The 20,008-nt window shown below is 48.9% G+C and overlaps 1 protein-coding gene across 3 annotated transcripts in view; it reads right to left on the bottom strand.

The window, feature by feature from the left end:
* The window catches only part of LOC138513586 (uncharacterized), a 378,986-nt gene that overhangs the window by 102,875 nt on the left and 256,103 nt on the right, over nucleotides 1-20,008 (bottom strand). For all 3 annotated transcript variants that reach the window (XM_069628563.1, XM_069628562.1, XM_069628564.1), the window contains exon 4: nucleotides 327-395. In XM_069628563.1, coding sequence (XP_069484664.1) covers nucleotides 327-395 — 69 coding nt within the window. The remainder of the gene's footprint in view (nucleotides 1-326; nucleotides 396-20,008) is intronic.

The raw sequence follows: 20,008 nt of genomic DNA, 5'->3' as shown, positions 1-20,008 counted from the left end.
TTTTATTGACCACCATGCTAGCTAACTTTAAGGTTGTTCTGATGTTGATCAATATGTGCTAGCTAAATGATAATTACCACTTTTACATTAATTTAAATTATGGTACCAACATTTTGAATTGCTCGCCAGATGGTTTGTGACAGAACACTGCCGTTTTCGGTCCAAACTGATACTGCAAGGATATGGAACCAGCATAAAGCATGAAATATTGGTGAATGATCACCTTGCTACTCAAACATTAAGAGGCACACACATGAATTCAGTAATTAAATAATTCAAACTATGGCAATGCGCTATTGGCAGAGTGGCCACCAAACCCATCTTACCGTTGAAATCTATTTTCTGCTTCTTGGTTGGGCTATCACCATACCAATCTTCTTTTTTGCTCTTGATTCCTTAAATACACAAAATACTGTTTCAATGAGTATAGTAAAAATGCATAATACTACAAATTCTTGGTACTGGTACACAGTGTTACATGACCCCTCCTCCCCCCGTACTATAGCTTTAATCGTGTGATTGAAAATCTGCATAGCAAGGCAAGATAAGAAGGCATGTGGTGGTTACAAGTGGTGTAAATGTAACAGAGCTTTAGCATTCTCTTCCAAATATATGTGTATCATTACAACTATAGTAACCCAATCTTATAAAGGCCTTTCTGTGTATCATCAGTATTTTCTCGCTATGCATGGCTCTCAGATTATCGTTAGAACTGGACTCTTCTGCTGTATTGGAACTATAAGAGAGTATTCTCTTCCTAGGCAGGCCTCGAGTATTGTAATAACTTTTATGGAGTATTAATTTCTATGCAGGTCTCTATGTGCATTGTTGGAACTCAAATGTTCTCTTTCCATGAGGATTCTCTGGGTATCAGAACTATTGCAGAGTATTCTCCTTCTTTGCAGACCGCTCTATGCGCAACATTAGAACTACAGCATTGTCTTCATGCACACACCTCTCCCTGTATCATTAGATCAACAGAAGTTTATTATAGCACTATGCAAGCCTATCAGTGTGCATGTATTTCTCACCGAAAAAATACACCAATGAGCAGCAATAATCATAAGCATGACAAGTTTGGATCAAAAGCAAAACTCAGAGAGCAGTTTAAACAAACTTAACTTTTATTATGTTGAAATGTGGAGTAGTAATGCTTCAACAATAAGTGTGGCGTAAATGACTCCTGACAACCATGATTACATCAGCGCTGGAATATTTTTCTTAAATGGCAAGATGCGCGTTATTTTTTTCCAAATTAATTGTACCACCCTCCTGTCTGGGGCATGGCTACCTTGAAAACAGACATTTTATATTGTGGTCACATAAACACGCAAGCAAAAACCATTGTCAGAGGACAATACGTGATGCCATTTTACCAATGATCATTGTCAGAGGACAAGTGATTCCATTTTACCAGAATACCTACTTATAAAATGAATGATACTCAAAGTTAAACCTGGATCCTATCATTTAGAACTAATGTAGACACTGAATATTTGAAGGTGCTAGCTTTCTAGCTGCTACAATAAAATAGTGAAATGGCATATGTTCCTTCATACAGGATAACGGACTGTAAGGATTCATAGCTATAGCAATTATACATTTTGAAGAACAAATGAAAGTATGCCAGTCTTTCCCTGAATTTTGTTTGTGGTGGTCCATAAAGATCAGTCGGAATATATACAGTATTTGTTGTCACCGCCCCTCCAATTTGTTAGGTCTTATGGAAGGATGCTGAAAAATAAATCAACCTGAATGGAGTGTGTTGCAGTTTTAGCTTTTGTAAATCCCACGACCTATACGTTAGGGCCAATTTCCTTTTTTGGAGTTCTTTTGACTAGCTTTGAGCCCCACCTCTATTTTTTCTGGATTCCTTGGCTTTTGAGTCATGTTGTCCTCCCAGTCAGGTTTATTCCAAATCTTATGTTCAGAAAAAGGGGAGAGGTATGACCTACATTTTTTTGGAACTGTGCCTAGTTTTTTTAATCAGCACCATGTTCCTCAATGTCCATATAAGATTTTCTTCTAGCGTTATCCTGAATGATGCAAAAACAAATGTTTGGTCTAAATCATAAACTGCATTGTGCTATAAAACATCATAACAACAGATTTTAGGAAATTACCAGGTTACTCACCGTAGTGACTACCTTACTCCTAGTCCTTAGTCCCCTTTCCTCCATACTTGTGGGGACATCTCTCCGTCCTGTGGGACAGGACCGGAGCACTTTGTAAAAAGCATCACTTTTTTTTCCAAAATGTGTCCCTCCTCTCTTTCCTGCGCGTTGCCCGGCACGCGGCCGTAACACCGCCCATCTTGGCTCCGCCCTGCGCATCGCCCATCAGTCCTTTTCTATCGCCGGGTCAAAGACCCATTAGCAATAACAGAGGAACCTTATTAGAGGAGACGGCGGGCGGGCGTATGGAGGAAAGGGGACTATGGACTAGGAGTAATGTGGTCACTACGGTGAGTAACCTGGTAATACTCCTACGTCCCGTCCCCTTTCCTCCATGCTTGTGGGAGATTCCCAAGCACTCCTTACAGGAACTACGGGTGGATGGAAATACCCCTTACTGAAACAGGTTCTTCAGCACAGCCTGACCAAACTGAGCGTCAGCTCTAGAGCTCATGTCGAGACACTAATGCTTACAGAAAGCAGATGGGGAGGCCCAAGTAGCTGCCCTAGCGATGGACTCCCAGGGAACATATTTCTGAAAAGCACCCGCGGCTGCTTTGCTCCGCACCAGGTGTGCATGGATACCTTTAGGAGGTTTCAGCCTTTGAACGGTGAAATCCGTGATGCAGGCGGCAATCCACCTGGAAATAGTTGCCTTAGACGCCGGCTTGCCCTGAGGGTTACCGAAGGTCACAAAAAGTTGAGAAGAACTCCTAAGCTCGGAAGCCCTGTCCAGGTAGAACTTAAGAGCTCTTCGGACATCAAGACAGTGTAGAACTCTTTCAGCCTCTGAGGCAGGGTTCGGAAAAAAGACCGGAAGGGAGATCGACTGATTCAGATGGAATTCGGACACTACCTTCGGTAGGAAAGCCGGGTTTGTCCGAAGGACTACCTTGTCCTTGTGTGAAAGACCAAGAAAGGATGCTCCACCGACAATGCCAGGAGCTCACTCACTCTCCTCGCTGACGTAACGCTGACCAGAAAGGACACTTTCCAAGACAAGTACTTGAAGTCTACCGTAGCCATTGGTTCAAAGGGTTTATGGCACAGCGCCGTCAGGACAACATTTATGACCCATGGCGGGTGCGGATTACGAACCGGAGGGTAGAGGCGTGTCAAGCCAGCAAAATGCCTCTTCACCACTGGGTTAGTTAGAGAATAAGAACACAGGTCTGTAGAAAGGTACGCAGAAACCGCTGAGAGATACGTCCTGCATGACAGAACATGAACCCCTGACTCTGCTAGGGAGGACACGAAGGACAGCACTGTGTCAATCGTGGCCACCCTCGGATCCAACTTCTTCTCCAAACACCAATGACAGTACCTGAGCCATTTACTCCTGTATTGAGATCTGGTCGAGGGTTTCCTGGCTGCCTGGATAATGCGCATGTTATCCGCAGACAAACTCAGGTGCTCTAAAGACTTGAACTCTGGCACCATGCCGCCAAGCTGAGCGATTGTGGGGAGGGGTGCCACATCTGTTGTTCCCCTTTGTGAAGAAGATCGGGAGTTACTGGTAACCTGATCGGCAGATACACCGACAGGTGTTGAAGTTCTGAGAACCAAAACCTGGCCGCCCACCACGGGGCTATCAGTAGAAGCGAACAGTTCACAGAGTTCTTCAACTTCCAAATTGCTCGATGAACTAGAGGCAGAGGCGGGAAGGCGTAAGCTCGCATGTTGTGCCATGGAATCTCGAGAGCATCCCCCAGAGAGGAGGCTCCCAGCCCCCCTCTGGAGGCATACTGAGGAAGCTTCTTGTTTACCGCCGTAGCGAAGAGGTCCACCTCCGGTGTGCCCCAACGCGAGAAAATCCATAAGAGGACCTCCGCCTTCAACTCCCACTCGTAGCTGACCACTGTCCGCCGGATGAGGGCATCCGCTGTGACATTCAGCTAGCCCGGGATGTGCACTGCAAGCAGCCACACACCATGAAGCACGGCCCACTTCCAAATCTGGATGGACAGGTCCACGGGGGGGGGGGGGGGAGACTTTGTTCCCCCTTGCTTGTTTATGCAATACATTGATACCACATTGTCCGTTCTTATGTGGACCACCTTGTTGACAATGAGCGGTCTGAAAGCCCTGAGCGCTAGGAAGATCGCCATAAGCTCCAAATGATTTATGTGCAGGAGCTTGTCCTGAAAAACCAGAGGTCCGAGACCTGAAAAAGATCTAATGTCGCACCCCACCCGAGGAGGGAGGAGTCCGTCATGAACGTCACCGTGGGGACCGGGTCCTGAAACCTCGCGCCCCCAGACAGATTGCTGAGAGATGACCACAATCCAGGTCCACTCTCATGGAATCCGGAATCATTATCCGCATGGAATCCGGATCCACTGCCTGACACCATGAATTCCGAAGAGCCATCTGGGTCCGTCTCATTTTGAGACGAGCAAGAGGAAGAGCCAGTACACATGAGGCCCAGAAGCCTCTGGAACCACCAGGCCGACATGCTCTACGACTGCGCAAACATCTGACACGTGGCCAACAGATCCGCCATTCTGTCCCCGGTCAGATACACTCGGCAGTCGATCGTGTTCCAACGAAAACCCAGGAAGATCAAGTCCTGTGAGACCGTCATGGAGGATTTCCGCCAGTTCACCGACAGCCCAAGATGGAACAGGAGCTGAATAAGAGACTGGAGGTTGCCCACTGCTGCCAACGGACAAGGGCTGCGTAAGAGCCAGTCGTCCAAATAAGGATACACATGGATACCCTGAAGATGAAGATAGGCCGCAATCACCGACATCATCTTCGTGAAGACACGCGGCGCCGAGCTGAGGCCAAAAGGAAGCACCCGAAACTGGAAGTGCTCCTCTCCCAAAGAGAAGCAGAGGCATCTCCTGTGTGGACTCCAAATCAGGATATGCATGTACGCATCCTGAAGATCCACCACGCTGAGCCAATCGCCCATCTGCACAGAGGAGCGAATCTGGCCGGGCGTGATCATCTTGAATTCCTCTTGGGGTAGGAAAAGATTGAACTGGGAAAGGTCTAGGATGGTGCGCAGGCCAGCCTGGTTGGGTTTGGGCACCGTAAACAGCCAGGAGTAGAAGCCCTCCCCTCGCTCCCCAAGGGGAACGGGTTCCACAGCTCTGAGGTCCAGAAGTTTCTGAACATCGGCCTTGAGGGAGGGTGAGCCCGACAGCTGAAAAGAAGCGTTGAGGGGTGGGGTAGAGGGTAAAGGTAAGCGGAAGCCCCCTCGAGCGACTGACAAGACCCATCCGTCTTCTGTGATGGTCTGCCACACCTCCCAATGAGACGCAATGGGTCCTCCCACCGGGCTCTCGTGTGAGCGCTGAAAACCCTCATTTGGCAGGCTTATCGGTGGCGTTGCACCTGAACCTGCTGAGGAGGCTGAGGAGCGGGAGAAAAACCGCGTACGCTGTTGTCTACGGCGGTTATTCCCCGCAGGAGTATCCACTCTGCGAGATTTGTGGTCGAGGAAGCCCCTAAACCCAGAGGAAGGTCGACTTTGCGACAACGGTCTCTGGGATTTGAAAGGAGCTTTAACCAGAACATACAATGATTTAGCTGTCTGAGTGCTATCCTTGGTTTTGGTGAGCTCTCTACATCAGTAGAAGAATGAAAAAGCTCCTTACCATCGAATGGAAGGTCCAACACCTTGTCTTGCACTTCCTTAGACAATTTAGTGGCATGCAGCCACGCCTGCCGTGAGGTATCAACCCCAAGCATCAGGCCCCGAGCCGAGGTGTCTACGTGATGAGCCGCAGCCTCCAGGAGATCCTGAGCCAAGACCCTGGCATCGGAAAGGCCTCCTTTGAAATCTTCCAGCTTCTCGACCGGGATGCTCCTCAAACTCCGACAGACCTTTCCACATCCGCATGTTAGTTCCCGCCAATATCAATTTGGCGTTGGCCTGCCTGTGCTGCAAGGCCGAGTTGGCGAAGATTTTCCTCCCGAGGGAGTCGAGGAGCTTGTCCTCCTTTCCCAGAACCTGAGTAGCCGTCGTGGAAGAGGATGCTGCAGGCCTGGACTGCAAGGTGGCCGCAGCCACCACTGTGGAGGAGGGAGGCGGACAAGATGATGTTAAGACGGATTTCTGAACTCTGTCCTGGCGGCGCAGAAGTTCAGACGGCCAACCTAATTACTTGGAACAGGGTAACCTCTGGACAAGCCAGACCAATCAGGCTAGCGATCGCGGCGGTCAAGACTAGGTCTCAAGAGGGGTGAGGGTGACTGAAAGCCCGCAATGAGCACACAAAGCAAGGACACTTACAAACTACTCCAAACAGGTGTTATATGAAAAATATATACAGATTTATTCCAAGGCCTTTAAAACAATGACCGTAGCGAGAAATCACAATACAACTCTAGTAAACCAACACATACCATACCAATACAATATATATACAAATACAACAAGTCTCAAGCGTTAGATGCACGAAATGTGTAGTCCACCTAAAAGGGAAGGAAAACAGGCAGTGCGAAATAATGCTTAGACCCAGTCCGCCTTCCGAGGCACCTAACTAAAAGGAAGTCCGAGCCCTACGAAGAGTGGAGCCTTGTGCTCAAAAGTACCTGCACACGCTGGTGCCAACGGGCAAAAGGGGAGTCTCTTCGAGGGAAATCAGGCAGTTCAGTTTAGTGCACAAATGGAGAAGAACAGTGTTCCGCAACTCAAGCGCAGCCTCCACTGTGGGCAGAAGCAGAGCGCGAGTACGGAAAGGCGTGCTGTTTTGACACAGCGGGGAAAAGCTATGGGCTCCTGCAGGAGGGTGACCAGTTCCTAGTTATGCTACTCACCGGTCCCCGATGCAAGCAGACCCAGGCTTCTCCGCGTCAGTTTCAGTCGCTGGCAGGTTCAGAAGAGCAGGGGACGTCTCGTCTTCGTGTTGAGTCTGCAGCAGCAGAGTTGAGTAAAAGACGTCCCAAACGAAGGAACCCGCACAGTTTGTTACCACAGCAGGGCAACGGAGCGGCCGTGTGTATCTGAGCCAAATGTACACTACTCACTTCAGAGCTGGGAACGCCAAGTGTACGAAGCGTGTGAGAGTGACAAGGACTCGAAATACTACACAACCTGGCGGCGGTTACAGAGCAAGACTCCTGTGTAGGCTGGTCAGTCTGCTGGATGGCCCAGAGACGCTTCCAAAAGGCTTACTAGCAGGAGATGGTGAAGATGCCGAGAATAGCTGTCCCCGCTATTCCAAGGGTCGAAGTACCAGTACAGGCCTTCTGGTTCGATCAAAGGTGAAAAGGGTTTCACAAGGCGACAGCAGTGCAGAGGAGCAGTCCTTCAGCGGGTCACCAGCGATTCCTCGGTTCAGCCTCTTGGTTGCAGGATACTTGGCTCCTGTATTCCTTCGTTCGTGAGAACTCAGGAGATCGACATGGTAGTGGTGTTTCCAGCCCCCTCTTATCCACGGTTCCCTTCGAGCCAAAACGGAGGAGACCCAATGGGAGATCCACTCATCAACACTCACACCATACGTGGACCTATCACGGACCACGGTGGTCCCAGGCATTCACACCACCCTAGACTCTCTGGCACCCAGGATATGTATTGGGACCAGACATCCCAGCCCACATCCTGGAGGCACACACCAGGCATGTAGAAGCCCGCTAAAGCATCTGTGTTTCGCGGGAAAGTACATGACCAAATAAGGAAGGCCCCGGGTCGGCTCGACCTGGGGAAGGTGAAGGGAGCAAGACGGTGAGCGGACAGGACAAAGGAGCCTTGTGGTCTGGCCATTTTGGGAGCCAGGCCACCATTTTGGGTTAAGCGCGAGAAACGCGCTTAAAACGCCAAAAGGAGCTCAAAACACAAGAAACGATCGCTGCCACCATTCCCGTCCGTGAATCACTTGCACCGATCAGTTACAATCCTAAAAGAGTATCTAGGGCCTGTAGAAGGCTAGAGACCCAAGAGAGCAGTAACTTAGCTTACAGTGCCCTCTTGTGTCATGTTGCACGAAAGCCGCAACATGATAAAAGAAACTACGGAAAACAGCGTTTCCCGGTACTGACTGTCTTAAGGGCATGTCAGTTTCCCCGTAAGAAAGGAGCGAAAGCCCAGAGGAGTGCGGCAGAAGGCTGCACTTCTCTGGCAAAGTCGAGAACAAGGTGAAAAACCACAGCAAAAAGTTTAGGGGTTGCCACATGGAAGGAAAATTACCTACAATTACGAAATCTTTCCTAACACTCGCCCCTCCCAGACTATGGACAGGGGGAACTAATCCACCCCTGGATGAGTCTCTTGTTCAGGTCGGTTAAACATTCTGGACAACCCATCAGCATTGCTATGTTGGACACCTGGCCTATGCTCAATAGTGAAGTCGAAGCCTTGTAGACTTATGGACCACCTAAGCAACTTTGGATTCTCCCCCTTCATGTTCATTAGCCACTTTAAGGGCTTATGGTCAGTTTGCACAGTGAAGTGGGTCCCATAGAGGTAGGGCCTCAGCTTCCTTAGGGCCCACACAACAGAGAAACATTCTTTCTCTACCGTGGACCATCTGAGCTCTCTGTCCTTAAGCTGGCGGCTAATAAAACCAATAGGGTGTTCCTTACCCTTCTCATCTACTTGTGATAGTACAGCTCCTATCCCAGTGTCAGAGGCGTCCGTCTGCACGATAAAAGGTCTTTGATAATCAGGGGCCCTGAGGACAGGGGCCTGGCACAAGGAGTCTTTTAAGCCATTGAAGGCCTTCTCACACTCGTCGGTCCAAGTTACCTTCTTGGGTTTCTTCGGAGTGGTGAGGGCAGTCAGAGGGGCAGCTATGGTGCCATAGTCTGCCACGAAGTTTCGGTAATACCCCGTGAGTCCTAAGAAGGCTCTCACTTGGGTTTGTGTAGTGGGGGTAGGCCAGTCTTGTACTGCTTGTACTTTACTGGGAAGAGGCTGTATCGTCCCTCCACCTACTTCATGTCTAAGGTAAACCACTGAGCCTTGTCCAATCTGGCATTTACTAGCCTTTATGGTCAAGTGTGCTTTCTGAAGAGCCTGGAGCACAATCCTGAGGTGTTTCACATGGTCTTCCCAGGTGGCACTGAAAACTGCTATATCGTCCAGATATGCAAGACAGAATTCGTCCAACCCATTCAAAACATGATTCACAAGCCTCTGGAAAGTGGCAGGTGCATTCTTCAACCCGAACGGCATTACCCGGAATTGGTAAAGGCCGTCTGGAGTAGAAAATGCTGTCTTCTCCTTGGCATGTTCTGCTAAAGCTATTTGCCAATAGCCAGCAGTGAGGTCAAACGTGCTGAGGTACTTGGAGGCACCCAAAGTATCCACCAGCTCATCTGTTCGAGGCAACGGGTGTGCATCTGTCTTGGTGACAGCATTCAGAGCCCTGTAGTCCACGCAGAACCTCAATTCAGAAGTGCCTGCCTTTGGAACCAAAACCACAGGGCTGGGCCAAGTACTACTAGAGGGTTCAATCACCCCAAGGTCTAACATCTTGTTGACCTCGGTCTTAATATAAGACCGTACTTTGTCTGACATCCTGTATCCCCTACTTTTGGTAGGTACACTGTCTCCTGTGTCTATGTTATGCTTGCACCAAGGTGTCAAACCAGGCGACTGTGAAAACAGGGGGGAAAACTTCCTAAGCAAACTTTTCACCTCAGCCTGCTGATCAGAAGTCAGGTGAGGGGCCACTCGGACACCCTCAAAGGAGCTATCTAAATGGACCGCTCTGGAACAGGTCGGGGAGAGGTTCAGACTCCTCTTCCTCAACGTCTGAAGCCAGTAGCAGTGCTGCGATTTCGACTCTTGGGACGAAAGCCTTCAGCCTATGCACGTGAAACACTTTTGGAGCCTGTCCAGGCATTCCAAGGTCCACTAAATAGTTAACCTCACCCAGGGGCTCCACCACTGTGTAAGGGCCTGACCATTTGTCCTGTAAAGCTCGAGGCCTTATGGGATTCATGATCATGACTTGCTGACCAGGTGTAAAGTTGATGAGGGAAGTTTTCTGGTCGTACCAATGTTTCACCAGCGCTTGTCCTGCCTTCAATTTATCACTAGCCAAGCCCATCAGAAGTACCATCCGTTTTCTGAGCCCTAGCACATAATCAACTACGTTGGTAGTAACAGGGGGAGTGGGCATCTCCCATCCCTCTTTGACTATGGCTAAGGGTCCCCGTACAGGATGACCGAACAGAAGTTTGAAGGGGCTGAAGCCAACACCCTCCCTGTGGTACCTCTCGGTAGGCAAACAGTAAGCATGGTAAAAACAGATCCCATTTTCTTCTCTGAGGTTCTTCCAGAGCCCCAATCATGCTCTTTAACGTTCTGTTGAAACGTTCCACCAGACCATTGGTCTAGGGGTGGTATGCAGAAGAGAACTTGTAGGTGACCCCACATTCTTTCCACATAGCCTGCATATACTTCGACATAAAGTTGCTGCCACGATCCGACAACTTCTTTAGGGAAGCCAACCCTAGTAAATATGCCAAATAAAGCTTTTGCAACTGACTTGGCAGTTACAGTTTTCAATGGGATGGCCTCAGGATATCAGGTTGCATGGTCGACCAGCACCAGGATAAACCTATTGCCCGAGGATGTTTGCGGGTCAAGGGGACCAACGATGTCGATCCCTACCCTTTCGAATGGTACCCCCACAACTGGGAGTGGTACCAATGGAGCTTGGATTGTCGAGCCAACCTTACCAGATAACTGGCAGGAGGCACAACTCCTGCAGTGACTTTCTACTTGCACCCCCATCTTGGGCCAGTAGAAGTGCATGGATAACCTTTGCTTGGTCCTCTTCATACCAAGGTGACCAGCAAGGGGCACTTCATGCGCCAACTGCAGGAGGAAGGGCCTAACAGCAAGGGGAACCACCAATCTCCTATGGTCTCCTTCTGTAGACTCTGTGGGCTCACTATACAGGAGTCCACCTTCCCAATAAATCCTATGCGTCCCAGGAGGTTCACCCTCAAGCTGGGAGCAGGCCTGTCTCCTTAGGCCTTCCAGAGATGGGCACTCACGTTGGCCTTTACTGAATTCGTCCCTATCAGGACCTGCTTCAACTAACAAGTCTTTTAGTTCAGGATGGTCGCTGGGGTCAAATACTTCAGGCATCGCCACCTCCTCGTCAGGCCCGGGCGATTGACCAACTTCCTCCACCGCAGTGGTAGGCGAGCTCGGGGGAATATTCTCTTTCCCTCGTCTTGACTTGTTTACTCCTTTCGCCTTGGGTTTCCCCTTCGGCTGGGGCGGCGTATTGGTCTTGGCCAATGCTGCCCGTGCTTGAGACCGTGTGTAGTGTCTTTCAGCAGTGTCTCCTACGAGCCCTAAAGCTCTGAGATCATTACCTAATAAGACCTTTCCTGGGACGTTTCTCTGAATGCTCACTGGAATCCTGACTGCTGTACCATTTAAAGTAAGATTTACAGGTATTACTGGGAACATATGGAGTGGGCCGTCAGCCAACTTAGTGGGCATCAGAGTAGCTCTGGCAACTTCCTCTGAGTCTACCAAGGTAGAATCCACTACAGTTCGACTGCACCCACTATCCCTAAGAGCTGGAGTATCTACTCCATTGATCAGCACACTGTCTTTAAAGTAGTGCTTGGTATTATCTGGAATCCTAGCATAAGCCTCTGCGACTTTAGGCTCCCAGGAACCCAGGGAAACTAAAACTACCTCAGCCTCTATCCCGCTGGGAAATGAGTCAGAGGAGAAGGATGCTCCTGTAATCTCTTCTTCCTCGTAGGAGGAGAAGGCCAGATTAGCGGAGTGGACCCCCAAAGGTCTAACCTTACACCGGGGATCCCCCTTCACGTGGTCAGTTGCTCCACAAGCAAAACAAGATCCATTGGGTCTGTTTACATAGGGAGGCTTATTGTAACCAGAGTTCTGTTTCGGAGGCTGACCTCCACTACCCTGTGAGTTCTCTTGTGTCTTACCCTTATTTTTCTTTTTGTGGCCCTTTTGAGAAGAAGATTTATCAGATTCTCCACCCTCCTTATCTTTGGACTTTTTCCCTTCCTCCTGCTTACCAGGATGAGTTTTGTCCTTATGGGACACTCGATGTGACACCCATAAGTCTGCTGCAATGGCCAGTTTCTTAGGATCTATCTCCTTCGAATCGGCCAAATGCTGCTTAAGCTCCGGGGAAGAAGATGCAAAAATGTGTTCCAGCATGACAAGATTTATCATGCCTTCGAAGGTAGAAACCTTATAACCTTCGACCCAGCCAGTTAAGTTTTTCAAGGATTCGGTGACATAAGATACCCAAGTACCACCTTCCTTTTTCTTATACTCTCTGAATCGTTTCAAATATTGGGCCGGAGTCTTCCCAAACTTTAAAATGAGAGTTTGCCTTAACATTGCACAGCTCGCTCAGCCTTTGACATTTCCATAATGGCACTACAGCCAGAATGGGGCAGTCTGCTGAGTAACCAGGCAATCTTATCAGCATTGTCAACTTGTTGAACTTCGCATGCATACTCAAACGCATTCAGCCAGTCCATAATGTCATTCCTTTCCTCATACGCACTGAGCAGATCTTTCGGAAACCGTGGATGAGAGGAGGCCCCAGACCCATGTCCAGGACCCTTGGACCCATTTGCAACCTGAAGCTTGGCCAGTTCCAACTGGTGATCCCTGTCTTTCTGTTTTTCTGCCTGTTTGATTTTTAGTTTGGCTATGCTGAATTCAAGCTCCTTCTGCCTAAAACGCAGCTCTTGCTTCTTGAATTCAAGCATAGCCTCCCCATCAGCACTGGCAGAGGACACAGACATCTCATCCTCCCTGTCCTCGAGGTCGCGGTGGATCAGTGCAGCGGCAGAACCGTCGGTTCTACCAGTGAGAGCAGCCCCACCTCCTTCCGCACTGTCCTCAGAAGTTATAGCGTCAAGCTGCGCTTCTTGCCACTTCTTTCTTTGGATCATATCCAATTTCGTGCCTCGAGAGGAAACACCTCTCTCCGCACACATCTTTTTCAATGTTTCTGATTTGGAAGCATTTAAAGTTAACAAGGTATTTGTTTCCATACTGTTAGATAGGACTATGGCCTTTTTAAAGTTATACTATAACAATTCACTACGTGTCCTGGTAGGAATAACTTGAAATGCCTTAGTTCGTGCGCAACACTGGATACCTTCAGTCGTATCCCACCGCTGTACACCAATTTGTTAAGACGGATTTCTGAACTCTGTCCTGGCGGCGCAGAAGTTCAGAAGGCCAACCTAATTACTTGGAACAGGGTAACCTCTGGACAAGCCAGACCAATCAGGGTAGCGATCGCGGCAGTCAAGACTAGGTCTCAAGAGGGGTGAGGGTGACTGAAAGCCCGCAATGAGCACACAAAGCAAGGACACTTACAAACTACTCCAAACAGGTGTTATATGAAAAATATATACACATTTATTTCAAGGCCTTTAAAACAATGACCGTAGCGAGAAATCACAATACAACTCTAGTAAACCAACACATACCATACCAATACAATATATATACAAATACAACAAGTCTCAAGCGTTAGATGCACGAAATGTGTAGTCCACCTAAAAGGGAAGGAAAACAGGCAGTGCAAAATAATGCTTAGACCCAGTCCGCCTTCAGAGGCACCTAACTAAAAGGAAGTCCGAGCCCTACGAAGAGTGGAGCCTTGTGCTCAAAAGTACCTGCACACGCTGGTGCCAACGGGCAAAAGGGGAGTCTCTTCGAGGGAAATCAGGCAGTTCAGTTTAGTGCACAAATGGAGAAGAACAGTGTTCCGCAACTCAAGCGCAGCCTCCACTGTGGGCAGAAGCAGAGCGCGAGTACGGAAAGGCGTGCTGTTTTGACACAGCGGGGAAAAGCTATGGGCTCCTGCAGGAGGGTGACCAGTTCCTAGTTATGCTACTCACCGGTCCCCGATGTAAGCAGACCCAGGCTTCTCCGCGTCAGTTTCAGTCGCTGGCATGTTCAGAAGAGCAGGGGACGTCTCGTTGTCGAGTTGATTCTGCAGCAGCAGAGTTGAGTAAAAGACGTCCCAAACAAAGGAACCCGCACAGTTTGTTATCACAGCAAGGCAACGGAGCGGCCGTGTGTATCTGAGCCAAATGTACACTACTCACTTCAGACCTGGGAACGCCAAATGTACGAAGCGTGTGAGAGTGACAAGGACTCGAAATACTACACAACCTGGCGGCGGTTACAGAGCAAGACTCCTGTGTAGGGTGGTCAGTCTGCTGGATGGCCCAGAGACGCTTCCGAAGGCTTACTAGCAGGAGATGGTGAAGATGCCGAGAATAGCTGTCCCCGCTATTCCAAGGGTTGAAGTACCAGTACAGGCCTTCTGGTTCGATCAAAGGTGAAAAGGGTTTCACAAGGCGACAGCAGTGCAGAGGAGCAGTCCTTCAGCGGGTCACCAGCGATTCCTCGGACCAGCCTCTTGGTTGCAGGATACTTGGCTCCTGTATTCCTTCGTTCGTGAGAACTCAGGAGATCCGACATGGTAGTGGTGTTTCCAGCCCCCTCTTATCCACGGTTCCCTTCGCGCCAAAACGGAGGGGACCCAATGGGAGATCCGCTCATCAACACTCACACCATACGTGGACCTATCACGGACCACGGTGGTCCCATGCATTCACACCACCCTAGACTCTCTGGCACCCAGGATGTGTATTGGGACCAGACATCCCAGCCCACATCCTGGAGGCACACACCAGGCATGTAGAAGCCCGCGAAAGCATCCGTGTTTCGCGGGAAAGTACATGCCCAAATAAGGAAGGCCCCGGGTCGGCTCGACCTGGGGAAGGTGAAGGGAGCAAGACGGTCAGCGGACAGGACAAAGGAGCCTCGTGGTCTGGCCATTTTGGGAGCCAGGGCACCATTTTGGGTTAAGCGCGAGAAACGCGCTTAAAACGCCAAAAGGAGCTCAAAACACAAGAAACGATCGCTGCCACCATTCCCGTCCGTGAATCACTTGCACCGATCAGTTACAATCCTAAAAGAGTATCTAGGGCCTGTAGAAGGCTAGAGACCCAAGAGAGCAGTAACTTAGCTTACAGTGCCCTCTTGTGTCATGTTGCACGAAAGCCGCAACATGATAAAAGAAACTACGGAAAACAGCGTTTCCCGGTACTGACTGTCTTAAGGGCATGTCAGTTTCCCCGTAAGAAAGGAGCGAAAGCCCAGAGGAGTGCGGCAGAAGGCTGCACTTCTCTGGCAAAGTCGAGAACAAGGTGAAAAACCACAGCAAAAAGTTTAGGGGTTGTCACATGGAAGGAAAATTACCTACAATTACGAAATCTTTCCCAACAGATGACAGGGCCACCTCTTCCCAAGAATGCAGCCTGTACCTCGCGTTAATCTTTTTATTGACAAAAAGTCCTGAGTGTGGCTTTTCCCAGACTCTTCAGACCTCGGCCAGAACGTCCTTCTGCAGGAAGAGGCCGGTACGCTCCAAAGGAGACAGGGTGAACGCCCCAAAAAGCACGCCCTCCTGCGGAGCGGGTGCCTCGGGCACCGGAACATCTAAGAAACTCATCATGTCCAGTACCATGTCATGAAAGGCTCTGATAGAGCGGGGAAGGTCCTCGTTGTCCTGATCGCCTTGAGGGTCATCTGACAGGTCAGGATCCTACTGAGCCATGTCAGGCACTGCCTTGTCCACTGGGGACAATGGAGGCAAAGGCGGGAGAGCAGGGGGGCACCACGGGCAAAGGAGGCACTGGCGGAACCACCGGAGGAACAGGTGGACCCGGAGACGCCGGTGGACATATCTCCTTGAAAAGCCCTTTGAAATATTCCCTCATGGGGTCGGCGCAAATTTACCGAAAAAGGCATCCTCAGGAGATTGTTTCGGGACCTGAGGAGGCCTCTCATGAGGTGGACAAATCCAGGGACGTAACGGGGAAGGGTGCCACACCGGCCCCTCCACCGATGTATCAACATAAATCAAAGGAGCCGCCCCCGCAGGCAACGAAACATTGTGCAGAAGAGGCATCCGGGCGTTACAATCATAAACCGGCCGGTAAGGATGCGCACAAGGGACCATCAGTTCACCCAAGAGACCGAGCCCTACACCAGAAGCTGATGGCGTAGTTGTAGGGGTAGCACCTAAAATGGCCGCTGTGGTCGTGGCAGGAATGGGCGCCATTTTGTCCTCATCTGAGGGGAACTGCGGCACGGCAGGAAGTGAGGCAGGGGTCCCCGTCGATGGATCAGGGGTCTTAATCTTAGCCTTAACATAAGGAACCTCGGCCGAGCCGGTACTATGAGGCCTGGAATGTTTTTGTGACATACCAACCGCCAACTGAGCCTTCGAAGGAAGGACCTTGGCACTGTCGGTAAAAGAAGAACTTTGCTTCTTTGCCCCCTCAACAGATCTGGTGTCACCACAAGAGCGGGAACGGTGCGCTTGCACCGACAAAGCCTTGAACGGCCTCTCAGAACTGTTGGTAGCTTTAGCCTCTGTACGAGGGACCTCGGACCCAGGCCCGGTAAAAGCCTTTTCTGCACGGGCCTCGAACATCCGTTCGGTAACTACAAGCCCAGCCAAGGCCTCGGGCGTTTTTTCTTCTCGTCGATGAACACCTGTAAATGCGAAGGAGGAGTTCGTCGGAACTCCTCCTCCCACCGCTCCAACTGACGCTGAAGTGCCCGGACCGAAAGGGAGTCACAGTAAAAACAGAAGTCCCAACGGTGTTCCGGACCCAAAAACTCTAAACAGAGGATGGGGATCCGCCCTCGCGAAGCGACGGTGACACGATGAACAATCTGGAAAGTCTAATTTGAAAGACATAGACAGACTAGTAAACGAACGCTAGCGAGAGTCAGAGAGGAAAAAAGGGAAGAAAATCTTCCGAGGATGCAAGTGCGTCCGGCCCCGATTGAGCGGATAAAAGGACTGATGGACGATGCGTGGGGCGGAGCCAAGATGGAGATGGGCGGGGTAACGGCCGCATGCCGGGCCCCGCGCAGGAAAGAGAGGAGGGACACTTTTTAAAAAAAAATGTGGATGCTTTTTACAAAGTGCTCTGGTCCCGTCCTACAGGATGGAGAGATGTCCCCACAAGTATGGAGGAAAGGGGACGAGTCGTAGGAGTACAGAGCATATAGTCTTCAGCTGTGTAGTGCCTGCTGAAAAAGGTCACGTGTAGGCTGTGACTCCAGTCTACAAATTTAGTGTATTAAATTAATTCTACATTTATTATTTTGAAGGGTAATCTATACAACACAAATCCTTTAATTGTTTCTCTAAATTGCTTCAAGTGGATGTTAAAAATGCAAAAAATGGTTCCAGAAACATTCAGGTTAGAGCTTTTAAAGTGGTCAATGGGATTTGGAGGTTAAGGGCGGCGTTGGCGTCCCTAAGAGCCCTCTGAGGAGAAAGTAATATTCATCCTGTCAACTCTGCCAATACAAATTTGAAGTTTATCAAAGTTGGTATCAAAATGTCAACTGCATGAGGCACCCCAAAAAAAAAAACTGATAGAAAAATGACCCTTTATCTCAAATCCAACATCTACACCCACAACAGTATCTGTTCCTCTGACACTGGGGCAGAGGAAAATCCCCGAATAGTTAACAAACAGGAGGAGGTTTAGGAGGGCAAACCCCAAGGAGCAGCAGCAGGGGACAGGGACATGAATTGTCATGTGGCCCTGCAGGAAAACCTGGCAATATAAACATTGGACACATAAGCCTGCATCACACGAACAAACAGGAAATGTTGTTTGCATCCTAACCCACGATGCACTAGAGGTCTCCAAACTTGAGAGAGAAAAAGGGTCCAGATGCATTAACAGCTGCAGTTAAGAGGAGCGGCATGGTGAAATAAAAGAGCTCGGAAAAACTTGTTCCAAATCCCCGATCCCCTTACAATAGTACTTGAACAGGTGAGCTAAGAATCAAGTCATCTTAAAAAAAGAAGAATGGACCTTGAAGAAAGGAGGAGCTTGAGAAGAGACAGCATAAACATTCCACCTGGAAAGTTAACACAGGGGAAGAATACAACGCACTAGACATTCTACGTGCAAGGAGAACACTTCATTTGAAAAGTGAAGGGGGTACCAACAGCAGCAAGAAAAGTAAACTCTGGTAGTGGCCTTTCAAACGTCGAACTGAAAAAACATTCGGAGGAATGGTCATCTTTTATCAGCCTGGTATTTGAACGCTGCACTGAAACAAAGCTCCCGGACACTTGGACATCCTCTGTGGTTGTCCCGATATATAAAAAAGGAAGTAGGGATAATCCTACAAACTTTCGACCGATCGCATTACTAGATGTGATCGGCAAAGTGTACGGTTCCCTCTTACTACTTCGATTTCAAAGTTGGTCGCGAGATGCAGAATGCAATGACCCTTTCCAGTCGGGTTTTAAGAAGAATATGGGCACCACAATAAACATTCTGACTCTCAGCATCCTAAAGGGAAAGGCGATGGCAAGAGGAACTTGACTTTTCCTGGCATTTATAGATCTAAGCCAGGCTTTTGATCAAGTCAACAGACCCACACTGTGGAAAAAACTACGAGTGTGGAGATGCCCAGAAGATATTCTGCAACCGATCATATCGCTACATAAGAACACTAGAATGCAGGTATGACTAAACAATCGAGGCCTACTATCAGCTGCAATACCCACAAATTGTGGAGTAAAACAGGGATGCCCTTTGGCCCCAGCTCTCTTCCTGTCCTACATGGGAGATCTCAAAGACTCGGAGCGCAAGATGTGCAATCCTTTCTTCCGCAGTTAGGCAAAAGTAAAATCTCAAGATTGTTTTACGCAGATGATGTTATACTGCTTGATCAAACAGCCATTGGTCTTCAGAGACAACTGACCAACTTTGCGCAATATATTACCAACAACCATCTGGAAATTAACAAGAGCAAGACCAAAATACTAACACTGGGAAAACGTGGAGGAAGTTCGGAAAAATTCAAATGGCAAGTTGACGGCGCTCCAATAGAAAGAGTAGCTGAATTTAAATAACTTGGAGGCACGTTGGACAATTCAAATCAGGAAAAGGCGATGCAAACAGCGCTACGAACAAAAATCGGAAGTTTAACTACTCAGGCACAGGCTGTAGACAAGAAATTTGGCCGTTTTTCTTTTGTCCCGGTCCTAAACTTTTATAAAGCAAATGTCGTCCCCTCTATCTCTTATGGAGTGGAAGCAATGCCATATTTGCCAAACCAGATCTGGATAGAACTAGAAAGCTACTTCTGGAGAAAGGTCCTCAACTTTCCTAAATCAACTCCAATCGTGCTCGTAAGACGAGAGCTAAGCCAACTTTCACTGAAGGGAGTAATAGAAGGCAATGCTCTGATGTTATACAGGAAAATTCTCCTAGAAAATCACCCAAAACCTTTGAACGCCATACACGAAGAACAAACAGGCGCTCAAAGTCTCCACTTAAATCAATGAACAAAAGTCCTGGAGGAAAAACTGGAAGAGATCCAAAGCACGAAAAATGAACTATTAGAGAATCCAACAAAAACACAAGATTAAACGAGCGAGACTGGATCACAACGTTGGACTCAGCTGCAACATATAAACTAGCTGCTCATCTACCATCTCAGGATTGGAAGCTTCATGAGCCACAATCTTTCCTAGCAAAATATCCAAACAGGAAGCTTAGAAACCTATTCCTGAGAGCACGACTGAATCTTCTACTTACAAACGAAATTTTAGAGATCAGAAGCCAGTCTGCATCTAACATATGTAGATTTTGTAACAACCAGGCATCTGTGGAAACGATTCGACATCTTCTACTAACATGCCCAGCGGTCGACCACAACAGGAAACCCTACTTAAACATTCTTGCTTCGGCCTACATACACGATGAAGAACTATGGTGGTCTCGGCTGATTGGAGGAGAGACGACCGCTTGGGTGACGGCCACAGCAAAAATCCTGGACC

The sequence above is a fragment of the Ambystoma mexicanum genome, chromosome 12, assembly GCF_040938575.1.
Source record: "Ambystoma mexicanum isolate Mex_15411 chromosome 12, UKY_AmexF1_1, whole genome shotgun sequence".
Lineage (NCBI taxonomy): Eukaryota > Metazoa > Chordata > Amphibia > Caudata > Ambystomatidae > Ambystoma > Ambystoma mexicanum.
Note: the sequence above shows the minus strand (reverse complement) of the source record. Positions and strands in the feature narration are given on the sequence as shown.